We start from the raw sequence: 15,301 nt of genomic DNA on the forward strand, positions 1-15,301 counted from the left end.
GACTTGTATAGTTCTATAATCAGTATCATATAACGTCAACTCATATGGTTTTCCCATACGATACTCATTCTACCAAAATGTCTGGAAGACCATCGCTGGATCGTAGTGGTGATGTCCGCAGATGTCTGCAAACGCCACCGAAACAGGATCGTGGTGTCGCACATTGCAAATACCATGTCTCCGGAAGAGAGAACGTGATCAACGAATGTCCAGAATGAAGCTTATTGAACAGACCAGACCAAAATTAAGGAACAGGCAGACAAAAGGAAGAAATGATGTTGGTGACAAACGTGAGATAGCGTGCTCACGCGGGTACTCTGCGGTGCAATTCCGCGTCTCAGTGTGGACCTGCATCATGACAATAGACCACCCACCACATTTTGCGTGCTATTCTCATCGACATCACTCCAACGCGTGACATACCATTCTACTCGCTTTCTCCTAATATCACGACATCTCAGCTCCCATAAACGAAGAACAAACGCGTCGACGTTGTGACTACCCTCACACTCGTCTCACATTAAATTGCAAACAACGTCCACAATGGTGCGCCCCACACGATACTTCACTCTGCCCACCTGCCTAACATGTCCAGACACGCGATTCCTCGGCGACGTACCTGCATATGCACCATTCGCACCACGCCGACCTCCTCGAATCCTTCACAAACCCAACGAACTCGCATCTCGCGCCAGAAGACATATACATCCCTCACCACCTGCAGCCTGTGAATCCCGAAGACGAAGACGACGTGGTACCCGACCAACACGCCGCATTCGGCATCCAGCGCGCGACCCAGGGCAGGAAGGAGCCTACGTGGCGCGATCTAGGGCTGGAGGAGCTTTTGAGACGGGGGCCTGGAGAGGGTGGTAACGGTACAGGGAGTGTGGGTGTGGGAGGTACAGCGGCAAGAACATTAGCGCAGAGCAGTAACAATGAACCTGTGAGGTTGGCGCTGCAGAGGCAGCCGGGTGCTAGGACAGCGGGGGTCAGGACAACGGGTGGAGGAGAAGGGCCTGTTGGAGGTGGGGGAGCAGGGAACGGGATGCCTCGATGAGCGAGTGAAGAGGATGATGTGATATCAAGAGCCTGGGAGAAGTCACAGCATAATCACTCTGGACTCATAGGGATAAAGAGTGTTGAGACAGGATTAAGGACTCAAGACGCGTGACAATCGTTCATCGACCTAGCGATAACTCACGGACATCTACATCGATGTGCAGCCACTGAAAGTGCACCGTCACTTAGAGAGGTGGAATGCGAGCCCAAGGCAGAGGTAGTGGACCCATGACGTAATCAGCGATTTCCGATCTGTGGTCGTGTTCCACGGCTTCTTCGGTTCCTTCAAAACGTCAATCAAAACAACCAGAAATGTCTCCACAGCTGAGATCATACCTGGAGCTTGTCTCCGCAAACGACAAGTTTGTTCCCACAGTCTTTCTCTCATTCACTTACCTAACACCCCAGCTTTTCCTACGATTTTCAATCCCAGTCCACATACTACACCTTCCATCTGCCTCACGATGACCTTCCACATGGCTACATGCACCCCCTTGTTGTCTCGAAAATGCCTTGGACGCCGTCTTTCCTCGTCGACCATCAAACACGCACAGTAACCCTCCGAGCGCTCGCCAACGATGACATGTCACGAGCATGTAACTCAGCCTTGCAAGACCTCATCGACGTTATCATAGAAAAGAACACATTCGAGGTTTTGGCAGGGAGACACAGCGAAATGTATCGCGTTCCCGGTGCCGTGTGCCCCGTCTCCATCGAGCGATTCGCTGCGCCGCTCTTCGGAACCATAGGTCGAGGCGCGCATCTTACCGCGTACACACATACGCCAGATGGAATGAAGATCTGGGTCCCACGCCGCAGTGCTAACTTGAAAACTTACCCGGGGATGCTAGATAGTACCGTCGCGGGCGGTGTGCGCGCCGACGAAAACCCGTTTTCAACGATCGTGCATGAGGCGGATGAAGAAGCTTCTTTGAGCGAAGTGGTAGTGAGACGTGATGTGAAGGCTACTGGAGTATTGACGTATATGCACTCCACTGATCACTCTTTTTTCGCGGAGAAGGATTTAGTGATCCCAGATATGCTGTACGTGTACGATTTGGAACTTGCCACGAACATGGTACCTATACCAAAAGATGATGAGGTCAAGGAGTTTTATTTGATGGATATTGAAGAGGTGGAAAAGGCGTTGAGGAGTGGGGAGTTCAAGGTGAATTCGGCGGTAGTGATGATTGACTTCTTCATCAGACATGGCATTGTCACGGAGGAGAACGAGCAGGATTATGAGGAAATATGCATGCGAATGCACAGGCGCTTACCATTCCCCATGTCCAAAACGAGGTAAAGGGCGAAGAACATGGTGGATGTGAAGAAGAGGTAGCTAGGGTCCTGTTCCGAGTACAGGGCTGAAACGCATCACAAACTTGGCCACATAGCAAAAGCTTAGCTCGGCATGATACGAACGACATCCGAGACACTGACAGCGCTCACTGTGTCGCGCCATAAATGCCTTATTGGCTGTCACCGTCTTTTTGGTGATTGATCGTCGCGCTGACACAATGTGTACTTCTGCTTCAGATTCCGTCGTCAGCGCGGCATATTCTTTTTGGCCTGCCTGCTGCCTCAGGACTTGCTGATTTCTGGGGAGCATGGATAATCAATCTCTGTCAAGTTTCATCTACGGCAAAGCCGTGTAGATGCAGAAAGAAAGAAGTGACCGTGCATTTTGTATTTAGATGCTGCCAATTGCTGTTCATATGAGAAAGTACAACACTCTCTAACAACTTCTCTCTCTCTCTCTAGAACTACTTCGCAACTCTCGGCAGGCCCGATTCACTTCTTTCACACACTCTTTCACCATATCTATTTTTATCAAACTACCAAGCATTCAATCATCAACATGCGTTCTATCAGCGTCCTCCTCGCCCTCCTCTTCGCTTTCGCCACAACCTCGTACGCTTTCCCCAGCCCCAACTCGAATCTCCCTACCCTCCTCTATCCGCGCAAACACGGCAACAACAACAATAGCACCGCCTCCACCGGACGCGCCCTCAAGAAACAATGCAACAAAATCAGCAAGCTTACCAAGCTCACCTCTCTCGCTTCCAACCAAACCAAGATCGACCAGCTAGTCGCCCAAGGAAGAATGACCACCGCCGATGTCACCAAACTCCAAGCCAAAGCCGCAAATGCCACAATCACTCTGCAATCCCTGGAATCTAACTCGACCCTTGTCGCTGAATGCAACGCCGTAAGTGCGCACCAGAAGGACGTCAAACAGTGCAATCAACTACAGCGTCTTACGAGTCTCGTTGCGCTGGCGGGCAACCAAACAATTCTGGATGAGCTTGCTACCAAGAAAGGGGTGAATGAGACGAGGCTTGAGGAAAAGCTTGCCAAAGCGGAGACCAAGCTGAAGGAGATGGAGACGAATACTACTCTGACGGATTTCTGTGCGCAGAGGAAGGCTCAGTAGAACGACAAAGATGGCGATGGTATTAGTAAGACGATGTGAGAGTGTCGTCGCGATGGGATGAGGGTCGATGTGTGTGTGCAGAGTCTGGAAGATCTATTCTGGCTTTTGGAGGTGGATCTGGTGATAGGGCACAGGAGGTGGCTGAGAGCAGTGCTGCAGCGCTATAGACCTTCACAAGTCTTGTCACGGAGGAGCTCATGGCCGTGTTGGCGGTGACTGTCTTAGTGAGATGTCTTTTGCTGCTAGACAGCTAATGATAAATTACAATGAGCATATATTTAAGTCCTGGTCCAGGAGATTAGGCAATTCAAATACTTAAGACAGCGATACGTTGAAATTTGTCCCCGTAACGATTTGTGTGTGTTCCCCAAGTAGTTTAGTTGTTTGTCACCAGGCTTCTATCAAATATCAACCTGATCGCAAACCTCTAATATCTAACCATGATACGTTGACATACTCGAGATTATGATTGTGATGTCAGTTAGTGATGGAAGCTTTTCAAATCTCCAATGATCATGTTCCGTCCTCGTCTTGGCATGTAGATGTAGACCTTCTCTTCTAGTTACGTTTGTCACTTGGATACATTTTGATCATTGTTAATACATGTCAACATTGTCCGACCTCTACTTTCCAGGATGCTCATATGCATCCCAAGATCAACATCTAGAAGCATCGGACAGCTATCCTAGCTCGAAATCGTTACGACAGTATCAATTTTGTGAATACATGCAATACGACAAATTAAAAAGACTAGACGGACAGACTAATAACAACAGTAATTTCCAAACATGTTCAAAATTTATACTAATCCTGCCTACAGGCGGAGTTGCGAACTGACTTTGCAGCCATACAAACACCAACAATAAAGTTCAGTTGGTATATGGGAACAACGGGCCTTTGGCTTCCTGGAACATGTTCTCCAAGTCCGGATATTCGCTTGTTGAAGAAGCAATCAAACAAGCGCGAGGTTCAGCTTGCCTTTGGACATCTGGCCTAGCGCTAGCTAGTACGTAGGATTATGAGTCGTGCACGATCCGCCTGTTGATCCAACGTGGAGGTTACCGTAAAAGTTTGCACAATCCGTTATTAGCTAGACAGGGGATAAGCCGAAGCGAGTCCTCTAGCGATTGGGCATTTGAAGTGGCTGAGTGGCTGTGCTTATTCCACCACTTGCAGGTCGACTCGCTTCGCTATAACCCCTGTCTAGCTAATATCGGATTGTGCAAACTTTTACGGTAGACTAGCGATAGTTGCGGGATGGCGGGACCATGCGCGAGTAGTGCATTTGGAGTAATGACCACATAATACAGGGGTTGCGGCTGAAGTTTAGTCGGCAAGAAAGGGTACCAAGTCTCCATTGAGATGTTAGGTTGATTGAGAAGTGGAGTGATGCTGGTTTCCTACCTGAGTTTGGCCGGAACGAGAACGTTGAGTACAATAACCTCACGTAAACAATATCATCAACACTCCAGAAACGCTCGTGTGACAGAAAGTTCGATTTCGTATGAGATGATTGAGCCAAGACGATATCATGATTAGTAGTGTAGATACTTGATATTGTTCAAATCCGCGCCTTGCGACAAACAGATACAGTGGAAAAGTAGAGAGAAAACTACGAGGCTGCGACATAAGATATTGTATAGAAACTACGAATGCTAGGTATAAGTGCGCAAATGACAGACCAGCATCAGCCAAGCAAGGGTTTGAAAAAGTTAGAGACCGGGGGTTTCGCGATTCGACACGTAAGTTTGACCTTTCTCGCTGTCTGCGGCGATGTGGTCTGGGGCTGCATGACCGGCCGTTTCGATGTTACGAGATGAAGCCGTTCCTGAGTATACTGATCAGTAAGGAAACTCGCCTTTCGAGTCATTGTGCACTTACCGTGGTGTTGCTCGACCCTATCCAAGAGCTGAAGATAACTGTCTCGTTCCCAAGGCACCAGAAGGGTGGATACTCGAGTAGGCAATATCCAGCCCATCAGGATATCCAGATAGCTCACTATAGTCAAGACAAATGCACCAACGATAATGAACATCATGCCAAACATGCTTACGGTGACATGTCCTGGGGATCTGAATTTGACCATCGTGCAAGCATCGCCAAGCTCCGGATATGCGTTCTGCACTTTGCTTGTGTCGAGTTCTGGAGTTGATACCATACGGTGTGGCGCCATTTGTAGAAGCCCCATACCAACTAGGAACCAATGTTCAACTTCGATTTTCCACTGTTCGGACGAAATAGAGTACAGCCGACCGTATCCAAGATTCTGAGTTGCTCGAAAGATTGAGGCTCCACGATTCTGGACAACCTGATTCAGAGTAGTTGAGATTGCCAGCGGCCAGGCTACAGTGTGGTAAGCCATAAGAGATCGATCATCCATATTATTGCCAAGCATTTGTTTCTGGATGTCATCGTTTATCATGTCTCCAGGTGCTATCCAGTCGGTACAGAGACCTGTGATTTTGCTACACGCCTTCGCTGTGTCTTGACAAGCAATAGCATTGAGTTGTCGACTTAGTTTGAAATCATTATTCATATAGTATAAGCCGTCTACGTCGATGTCTATCGGTGTGCTGAAGTTTTCGTGCGCATAAAAGAAAGGATCGTCTGATGGCTCTGAGAAACTCACAGCGCGTCCGCGAAGTGAGACGATGGTAGTTTCTGAGACCTGATCGGTTGGTCTTAGTGGTTCATGGAGTTGATAGTCGCTCTCCTTCCAAACGTAAGCAATAGTGAGGTCGAAGTCTCCCGCATCGTCAGTTCGATACATTCGTGTGTAATTATCCCCTGTTGCCACGAAGCTCTGGAAGGAATAGGCTCGTAATCCTATGGATTCGTCTTCTATTTCCAGAGTATCCTCGAGCAAGGCCTGGCTCGATTCGTTGCTGTAGATAAATCTCTCAGCAGCGATTGGAGCACATACACTGCGTCGCCGAAAGGAGATGTCTTTGGCATACTTCCAGTTGATGCCTAGTCCTGACAACGATATATCTTTTGATTCCATCGACAGGGCATCGCCGTTGGGAGTAATGCACATGGACGAATCTTGAAATGGACAGGGAACGCTCTGGGTTGTATGGTTGATCGAGCGGCTCAGAAATATTTTGCAATCTGAAATGCTGGTCGACCCTTTCACATAGCAGTTCTGAACATAGTTTTCGGCTGCAAGGGAGGCGTTGACAGTCAGCATACCGGCAGGATCATTGTACCAGACTTTCTCGTCCAGATCGTCTCGAGCGAACCAGAAGCCGCAACTGTCCGTCTTCAGGGAGCGAACAATACTGCCAAGGTTGACCTGGGTAGTAAGGATACCGAGTGCAATGAAGCCAACCCAATGTACAAGGGCAAACAAGATCAGGCATGCCGCGATGAGTTTGATGCGTACAGGCAAGCCTTTCCAGGATCCTCTGAGCATTGCAATCTCGTAGTACGCCAACAGTGCTCCGCCTGTTGTCTCCGCATTTGTAAGGACGGATCGCTTTTGTCGGATGAGATATTCATGCTCGGCTTGGTATCGTAGTGCGGTGTGGAGGACGAGGCGCCAGATTTTCCAGCTTCGATTTGCGGCGAAAGTGACAAGGATAGCAAGTAATGTAATAAGGTAGGTACCAGTACGGTATTCCATAGTCAGCACTCTGCTGAGTACTGGTCCGCGTTCATAGTCATCCCATACACCAGTATAGACGACGTTGGATGACATGATGAAGTTGCTGAAACGCGATATAGGTACCCAAAACTGGACGAGTGGTAGATATAATAGCTACGATATGCAACGCTGTCTAGCGTAATGTGGCTGGCTGATTCAACCACGATCTGGAGCTGGTGGCTTGGATAGTTCAGTCGTACTTCTAGCTCACATCCGGGGGCACTAGAGCCTAGAACCGCATCTCCCGGTCTACAGGAGAGGTGATAAGGCTGCATGTTATGTCCACAACATACCGTAAAAGTTTGCACAATCCGTTATTAGCTAGACAGGGGATGAGCCGAAGCGAGTCCTCTGGCGATTGGGCATTTAAAGTGGCTGAGTGGCTGTGCTTATTCCACCACTTGCAGGTCGACTCGCTTCGCTATAACCCCTGTCTAGCTAATATCGGATTGTGCAAACTTTTACGGTAGATGGGTGTGGTTTGAACCTGACCAGCCGTGCATGGCTTACGGCGTGAGACACAACAGCTTCTTGACCGGCGTACATGGTCTACTCGTATCCAATAGAATGGGGAGCGCGGCCTAGGCCCCTCCAGTTAATATCACATCTCCCACATCTTACTTATGCGCCTATGTTCAGCCTCAGCTTCAGCTCATGCGCCAAGTTTGGGCTGCGAGGCGTCTATGTCGATTGGGGCCAGAAAACCCCAGTAAAGTCTTGACAAACTTGACAGAATATTGATGGAGGCGGCAGTGACGCGTCCAACACCTGAAGAAGCAGCGTGCAGATATGCGTTAAGAGAAGTGAAGAAATTACGGAAAGTATGCCTTGGGCAGAAGAGTGTGAGATGGTGGGGGGCCGATTCAGATAGTGGCGGAAGAACTAAATTAGTGCCTGGCCTGTGCTTCCACGTAAAGTTAAAATCAATCCACAAGACGAACATCGCCCGAACGAAGTCGGCGTTGTGCAAGCGAGCTGATGCAATATCTCGGTTTCTAATTTGGACTTCCAATCCACCCCAGTTCTGCCACTCTTCAGCGATTTGACATCCTCACTATAAATCCACAGGTTCTCTTTCAGGATATCATCACTCAGACTATGCTGTAAATAGTGAGATATCAGTGAGAACGCTGTGACTGCTTGTGGTCAAGTTGAACCATCTTCTGGTCCGCTGCCCTTTCTAGCAGTGTTATCCTGCTATCAGAGATTGACAGCGTCTTGCGACACGATCGAGCATGCTTTCAAGTCAAGCAAGACTTGTTTTTCATAGACTCTTGCTGTTGCATTTGTATTCCAGCTTCCCCGTCCCAACTCTCAAACTTTCAAACATCTGAACACACTTGCCATGTTTTCAAAGAATTTCTGTTCATGAGTGTTCATTACAATCGTTTCTTGGAGCCGTCATATGCCACTTGGATTGAAATGAGTGCTCACGTGGCGACGTGTCGACGCGACCCGTGCGCCTTCCCAAAAGTCGGAGATAGAATTTGACGACGATGTTTATGGCAATTGCTCACTTCACCTGATTTCTATTACTTCACCACCTGTCTACCCTTCGCCAACTCGCTGTTCCCACAGCGACTCCGGACATCTGCAGAAGTGCGACACAACCCAACAAGTACAACACTGCCAGTGCCAACGCCTCCAAGTCCAGGTTCAGAGATTCTTTATCGCTGGTCTCCACCATCTTCGTGCCTCTTATTTCGCTCACCATGTCCCGCTTTGAGCGATTGCCTCAGGCCATCCGCCGTAAGATCCTTGGGCACCTACTCATCACCGAACGTGTGCGACAGCTGCCGAACAAATCGCTCGTCGAGGACTATGCTTTTGAGTTGAGTGTGCTGCGACTCAACAATGCTATCAACAAAGATGCCATGAACGTGCTGTACGTCCATAACGGCTTCGTCAAGGTCAATTGGTTTTTTGATCAGGCTCAGACGGCATGTAAGCAAATTCCCATCACAAGGAGTACACAAGTCAGACATTGACTGACTGTAATTGCACCTCCAGTGACCAATCACGAAGTTCCTTTCTTCAAGCTCGGGAACTCGTGCGTTCACCACATCGCCGAGATCACTATCACATCGGACAATGTGCGTCAGCACTTGCATACTCAAAAGTCGCAGTCCTTCTTGCTCGTACTGGATGATATGGCAAAGTTCACTCGTCTTCTCCGTATCCTCGACTTCGCCAACTTTATGAGCTTCCATTTCGACTTCAAGCTGCGTCAGCCACCTCTGCGTTCTTCTGCACCGACACTAGTGGAGCAAGAGAAGCTACTACTGCCCTTTGCGTGCGTCCGTGGTGGCGCCATGGTCCAAAAGGTGACAATGACCGGTGCGTTCAATCCTGCCCTCGAGGCGCGCATTAAAGAAGCCATGACCCAGAAGGTTTCCTGGCTTCGTGGTGGCGCTTGGGAGCTTCACGACCTCACACTCTCTATCAAACGCATGGGTGACTTCGCATGGCGAATCGGCAACGCAGATATGGCACTCGCCAAGTACGACGACGCGCGCAACTTCGACAAGCAAGCGTGGGATCAGAATACTATGATGATGAATGTCGACCACAAAGTTCATGAGGCTTTGCTTCGAGTTCACTGCACCATGTGGACTGACATCGCGTTGCTCATGCTTACAGATATGGCTATGAAAGTCATGGGCAAGCGGGGCTACGAGGCTGTTCCGAACATGACAACTCACATAGAGGATGCCATCAAATCCAACAAGAGGGGAGAGATCGTCGTGCCCCATGCAATCATTGCTCGGTTCTACAACATCCTCGGTGTCGCGCAGTTGGGTCTTGGTCATGCCGTCAAAGCAGGAGGAGCCTTTGCTACAGCCTACAAGACGAGTCCCCAGCAGCTTGCCAAAGACGGACACCAAGTCGCGAAAGAATGGCGAGGTTTGAGCAAGAGGGCCCGCGAGAAGCGTCTCAACCTCCTCCTCGCCGCTTTACCCAAAGAGCCTCTCGACATCCCTGACATGCAAGAATATCTAACGCCTGAAGTTGCTTCTGAACACTGGGTTATGCGCAAGCTTGGTCATACAGGCCCCATCCCCTACGAAGACAAAATCAAACCTGCTGTCGCCATCGTCATGACTATGAAACCGCACCCAAACAAAGCTTCACCCGGTCCTCGTACCGCACGTATCGGAGAGGTGTGCCCGGAAGTCCTACAGAAGCATGTCGAGAAGTTCCGCAAGAGGACCAACCATCCTTTGGCCAAGGGTAGGTTGATCTGTTGGGTCGCCCTGAACGCGGGTGAGATTGACGAGCAGAGCATATGGGATGACAATTCCGAGCAAGCTTCTGCTCTGGAGAGTATGGGTCGCAACGACTGCGCTATGCAATAAGGATGCAATTCTGGTATCTTTGCATATTCGTATGGTTGTCGACGTTTTGGTACACAAGCTATCGTTGTGCGGTGCTGCTAGAGAATCTGGGCAAGTACGGCAGTTGTACTCGGGAACCAACGTAGTGCCTTGAGTTCATACGAACACACAGATACATCGTTCTCTGGGCATTTATGTATGTGGTATCTACCGGGCGTCCGATGCGCACGATATGGGTTAGGTGAGGGTATATATCGAGCCGACATGTGTAGCCACATGCAATGCATGGCTTCTAGCTAGAAAGAAAAACACACACCTACTATGCAATCTGGAGCATATCTATTCTGGGTGCTAGGACCCAATTTTTTATATGTGTGTAGTGGTATGCCGCTTGTACCTGTGATCCAACTTCTCGTCTTTTTGATACGCTAACAGCTTTGCTCCAGCATAAATCCCTACTATGAGGCCCTGCGCCAATAAAAGACAGTCTGGAGATCTTGAAAACATAGGAACTCATAGTTGTAATGAGACATGAATCAAGGACACTCGGACACCAATGTCACGCATGGCAGCAGACTTCCGCCTATGGCGATGAACTTCGTTACATATTTAGTTCGGTACTATGGTACAACTTTTATAAACGACCAAAAGTTAGTATTTATATTGATCACTATATGTTTCGACCTCTACCGTAGGTTTCGATTTTAGTAATCGTCTCCTTTCATTTTGATTCAAACAAAGAGTCCAATGATCCACAACAATGACGCATTGCTCTTTTCTCGTTCTTGTAATGTGTTCTCTGACTTCATAGCAGTCTGTCTTTGACTCATTGTGAAGATATCCTATCGTCTCCTCGAACAGCTTCTCCACATACGAAGATCCTCGCTCCCTACTCCATATCAACAACACATCTCCACTCTCGAGGCTCTCTTAGACGGACTAACACTATCATGGCACTAAAGCGCAAAGCTAGCGGGTTTGCTTCCACCTTTCCCTCAAGGCGACAACCGACAGATAGCGAGGATGATAAACAAGCCGTTCACCGAGGCAAACCGCAAAGACCACCACAATCTGCAGTTCCTCAACAAAATCCCACTGCTCAAATATCAAGTCCTCGAGATATATCACCACCAAGCCTATATCCACTCCACTCACATCATCAATACGCCTCTGACCCAAGGTTGAGTGCAAGTGACGAGTCTGACGAAAATATGCCTCAAGTGAGAGAAAACAGTGCAGAATCACAAGTTCAAAAGGCTTTTACATCGCCCATGGCTGCGCAAGAAGAGCCAGACGGAGAAACATACGATCCGCTAATTGTGCGCATTGAATCTGGAATCGATTACACGCGTGAGAGAATACACGACGAAAAGAAAGTAATGCAGACCACACGCTTCAAACTGGATGTAACTTCGCCCGCCCCTCCACAAACCAGCAAAGCCGTTGAACTCCTCCGCCGGGCTCACAGACTTGGCTACGCAACTCAAATCTACACATCGGCCACGTACGAGTGCTATGAGTTAGGCGTTCCACGACCAGACTGGGTACCCGAAGGCTCCGCAGCTGTGAGTCGCATCCATGATCCACACTGGTGGGTCGGGAGGTCCGCCGCGGCCATCAAGTCTCGGGCTGGCCCTCATGCTGATGCTGAAGATGTCAAGAAGGCAGTTGAGATCATGAAGCGCTTGGCGACAGCGGCGCAAAATCGAACCGGCAAGACTAAGAGGCAGATTGAGATTGATCAGAAGTTAGCTGGTGGATTGAGAAGGCAGGAGCTAGGGTTGAGCATGTGTGATTTCGACGATGACACCGAAGAGGAGAATGGCGATGACTATAACAACTTTGGCAAGATCGACAGGGAAATTAGCACTGGAGGCAGTGATGGATCAGAAACGATGGCCAAGGAGAAAGACAGAGAAGATCTTATCGAGTGGGCACCAACAGAACACAACGATCATGACTACGCACCTTCACCTCCGCTGCTGCAAAGAGCCGCAAGAAGAAGCCCAAGGAGTTGGGGAAATACTCGTAAAGGACTGGTTTCTCCTGTATCACTAAGTGACAGTGATGATCGCGAATGCGACAGGCGTGTGACTCGCAACGAAGGGCGAAGCGCAACCAGAAAGGCCCAAGCACGTACAACTTCGCGGATGAGTCAAACTACTCAAATCACTCGAAACCTCCCACTGGCACCCTCTGGCTCTTACATCGAGAAGATCAGCAACGGCGAAGACAATTCGGAACCAGTAGCTGATACTCCAGTCACGCAGCCTACAAAATTTATCGCGACGAAGGTACCACGAAAACGCAACCAAGGTCCACCTCGAGTGCAAGAAGACAGTAGTGATAGCGATGTTCCTGTCGTGAAGAGCCGAAAGTACAGATATCACCAGATTCGCAACACACGCACGTCCTCGATTACTTGAGGCAAAGTAGAGATAAAGACAAGGATAAGAACGAGAAGAATCATTTACCAACTTGACAAGGCTCGAGACGCGGATGGCATCTTTATAGAATTTTTCAGCTAGACTTGGCTGTAGCGTATCTAGGCTTCACTCTGGAATTGTTGGAGTCGAGACGAGAATGCGTTATCTTTTCACTTTTCGCGAACAACTAACAGGCTAGTGCTGGAGAAAGCGATACAGTATGAGTAACAAAATGCCGCACATTATGTATCCTCACAGCGAGCACAAGCTTGGTATATAGTTCCCCATCGTGACAATGTGACTACTACTATATTTTACTATGAAATAGTGACCAGACCTGAAACTGTGAATGGAGAACAAGGAAATTCGTCCTTGATTGAGACATACAGTACGATGGAAGAAACTAACTCCAAGAGACGAAAGTAAAGACCGACTTCGTTGATATAGCGCCTTTAGGTGCATGAATCATAAACACAATCGCATGGTCCTACCACTTTCTTATCTAACTAGGCCCCCAACCTTGTTTGTATTCTCTTTGTGTTTCCGCATCTTTCCCTCTTTCTTGTGTCCTGGAGGGTTTCTTGCTCGCCTTTTCTCTAGATTCCTATGCGTCGGATTGACTCTTTGATTCCCACCTCCTCTCGAAGTGCCCACAAGGCCTCGAAATGGTGTTCTCCGGTACCTTGTGCGACAGCATGTTCTTCCCCCTTTACATAGAGCGAAGCTTCGACGCCTGTAGTTGTTTGTTTAGAAACAATGTCAAAGTTCTTCTCATATTGGACTTGAAACACCTCTTTTGAGACACAGACATCAATGATGCTGTGTGCAAGCGTGATCAGATGAGCCATAGCATACGCTTCTTTCTGACCAGGCACTCGCCCTCCCATTTGCTTGGCGTCATCTTGAATTCTTTTTGCATGTTCTTCCCAGATTCGTTGCAGTTCTACGCCCCACAGGGATGGGATCGTGACAAGATCGTCAACCCAGTCAGAGATTGCAACTCTTGGGGAGCGATGCTTTCGACGTGGGGGCTGCCCTTGGTCACTGTCCATTGCGCATACCTTGGTGGGTAAGCTGGATTCTACGAGGATGTGGTAAGTAGGAGCTATGAGGGCAGGAGCCAACCGCTCGCCTTCTGTTCTGCGCATATTGGTATTGAGTAACGCGGGCAGGAAAGTTGAATTCTGAACAGGGTGCTACTGACAGTAGATGTGCTTGAGTTATGGCGGTGATTATAATGTCAAATTCAATTTGTATTGCGACGGAAGAGAGTCCTTCTACTTAAAGATAGGGAAAGGTCATAGTCGTACAATGTTTGGACTAAAGGTGAAAACGTCCTGTTCGAGAACGCTTCACCAAACTTCATAAGGAACAAAGGCGATGTATAAGCAAAACAGCACAATGGGCAGTTCATAGATCGTTGAGTATATTTTCTACTAAGCGTCAAGAGATATTGTCAATGGTTGTGTAAGTTAGGTTCATACGAGTCAGTCGTGGATTCTTGAGTTTGCCTGCCGCTTACACATCGTGCACGGGCACTCCTTCCTCGACTCAACACCACCAGTAACTGCAGACGGACGAAATAGTGAGCTGTGACCATGTTCAGCACGGTAAGAAGAGATTGTGGATCGCTGATAATCGATAAAAGCTGAGTGTCTCTCGGCGCTGTCACCAATGGGCTGATACCTAGTCTCTCATCGTATCGCATTGCCCCTGTCTTGCGCAGTTCACCTCTAACACGGCACATCCTCGTTGTTTTCGTTGACACTGCTTTTCAACTTCTATCGTGATCATGTACTCAATCTGGAGTATTCTGCTGCTCGTCATTGCGACTACAGTTCACGTCGCACAAGCAGATTTCATGGTGTACACGGCCCCACCGATTCCCACTTCGGCCATACCCAGCTTCAGCAACCCTTCAGATGTAGGCTCTCTCCCCTCTTTCACGCACGCTACAGACTGCTGACATGTCCCATAGGCAGCAAGCTGGACAACAAGTGTCGGTCTCAACGCCCTCCTCGCCCAACGCCGTCACACCTCCTCCCTAGGCTCAGCGTACCAATCCTCCTTGACCTCAGCCGCCTCTGAGATCGCCGCTTTTGTCTCCACCGCAACGAATTACTCTATACCTGCCGTGGTAACCGATCTCGAGGAAACAACAACGTTTTATTCGCGCCCTGTCTGGTACACCGCACTCCCATCGGGGGCGAGGGCGTTCAAGGAACGGCAGGTGGATGATCAGTTCAGCATCATCAGATCAGTCATCGCTAGAGGGGCTACGTCTACAGCAGCGAGCTCGACGGGGGCGGCAATGCCGACTGCGACGGCATTCCTAGATGCAAAGTTTGGGATCATGGCTGCGGCTGCTGCGGCTGCGTTTTTGTGAACAGGATGTCATGTC

The 15,301-nt window shown here is 49.0% G+C and overlaps 8 protein-coding genes across 8 annotated transcripts; 6 read left to right on the top strand and 2 right to left on the bottom strand.

Moving 5' to 3' along the window:
- Nucleotides 1-369: 369 nt before the first annotated feature.
- P153DRAFT_322664 (Apc13p-domain-containing protein) lies at nucleotides 370-1,421 on the top strand. The gene is made up of 2 exons (XM_033665182.1): nucleotides 370-546; nucleotides 596-1,421. Exons 1-2 carry the CDS (start codon nucleotides 544-546, stop codon nucleotides 1,055-1,057), a joined length of 465 nt encoding a protein of 154 aa, XP_033520990.1. The 5' UTR covers nucleotides 370-543; the 3' UTR covers nucleotides 1,058-1,421.
- On the top strand, nucleotides 1,215-2,380 carry P153DRAFT_81119 (uncharacterized protein). The gene is made up of 2 exons (XM_033673417.1): nucleotides 1,215-1,421; nucleotides 1,468-2,380. Exons 1-2 carry the CDS (start codon nucleotides 1,372-1,374, stop codon nucleotides 2,360-2,362), a joined length of 945 nt encoding a protein of 314 aa, XP_033520991.1. The 5' UTR covers nucleotides 1,215-1,371; the 3' UTR covers nucleotides 2,363-2,380.
- A 537-nt stretch (nucleotides 2,381-2,917) lies between these two features.
- On the top strand, nucleotides 2,918-3,493 carry P153DRAFT_297557 (uncharacterized protein; the record flags this gene model as incomplete). Its single annotated transcript, XM_033664166.1, has 1 exon — nucleotides 2,918-3,493. One exon carries the CDS (start codon nucleotides 2,918-2,920, stop codon nucleotides 3,491-3,493), a length of 576 nt encoding a protein of 191 aa, XP_033520992.1.
- Nucleotides 3,494-5,049: 1,556 nt separating this feature from the next.
- P153DRAFT_433721 (uncharacterized protein) lies at nucleotides 5,050-7,467 on the bottom strand. The gene is made up of 2 exons (XM_033673040.1): nucleotides 5,375-7,467; nucleotides 5,050-5,321 (listed from the first exon to the last, which is right to left on the bottom strand). The coding sequence occupies exons 1-2, from the start codon at nucleotides 7,191-7,193 to the stop codon at nucleotides 5,206-5,208; spliced, it is 1,935 nt and encodes a 644-aa protein (XP_033520993.1). The 5' UTR covers nucleotides 7,194-7,467; the 3' UTR covers nucleotides 5,050-5,205.
- Nucleotides 7,468-8,851: 1,384 nt separating this feature from the next.
- Nucleotides 8,852-10,495, top strand: P153DRAFT_433722 (uncharacterized protein; the record flags this gene model as incomplete). Its single annotated transcript, XM_033673041.1, has 3 exons — nucleotides 8,852-9,083; nucleotides 9,150-9,232; nucleotides 9,266-10,495. 3 exons carry the CDS (start codon nucleotides 8,852-8,854, stop codon nucleotides 10,493-10,495), a joined length of 1,545 nt encoding a protein of 514 aa, XP_033520994.1.
- A 1,250-nt stretch (nucleotides 10,496-11,745) lies between these two features.
- Nucleotides 11,746-12,900, top strand: P153DRAFT_399369 (uncharacterized protein; the record flags this gene model as incomplete). The annotated part of the gene is made up of 1 exon (XM_033671720.1): nucleotides 11,746-12,900. The coding sequence occupies one exon, from the start codon at nucleotides 11,746-11,748 to the stop codon at nucleotides 12,898-12,900; it is 1,155 nt and encodes a 384-aa protein (XP_033520995.1).
- Nucleotides 12,901-13,411: 511 nt separating this feature from the next.
- Nucleotides 13,412-14,353, bottom strand: P153DRAFT_81142 (uncharacterized protein). Its single transcript, XM_033673418.1, has 2 exons — nucleotides 14,105-14,353; nucleotides 13,412-14,040 (listed from the first exon to the last, which is right to left on the bottom strand). The coding sequence occupies exon 2, from the start codon at nucleotides 13,950-13,952 to the stop codon at nucleotides 13,497-13,499; it is 456 nt and encodes a 151-aa protein (XP_033520996.1). The 5' UTR covers nucleotides 13,953-14,040; nucleotides 14,105-14,353; the 3' UTR covers nucleotides 13,412-13,496.
- A 399-nt stretch (nucleotides 14,354-14,752) lies between these two features.
- Nucleotides 14,753-15,286, top strand: P153DRAFT_322676 (uncharacterized protein; the record flags this gene model as incomplete). The annotated part of the gene is made up of 2 exons (XM_033665183.1): nucleotides 14,753-14,824; nucleotides 14,879-15,286. The coding sequence occupies exons 1-2, from the start codon at nucleotides 14,762-14,764 to the stop codon at nucleotides 15,284-15,286; spliced, it is 471 nt and encodes a 156-aa protein (XP_033520997.1). The 5' UTR covers nucleotides 14,753-14,761.
- Nucleotides 15,287-15,301: the final 15 nt, after the last annotated feature.

Source organism: Dothidotthia symphoricarpi (assembly GCF_010015815.1).
Source record: "Dothidotthia symphoricarpi CBS 119687 unplaced genomic scaffold P153scaffold_17, whole genome shotgun sequence".
Classification (NCBI taxonomy): Eukaryota; Fungi; Ascomycota; class Dothideomycetes; order Pleosporales; family Dothidotthiaceae; genus Dothidotthia; species Dothidotthia symphoricarpi.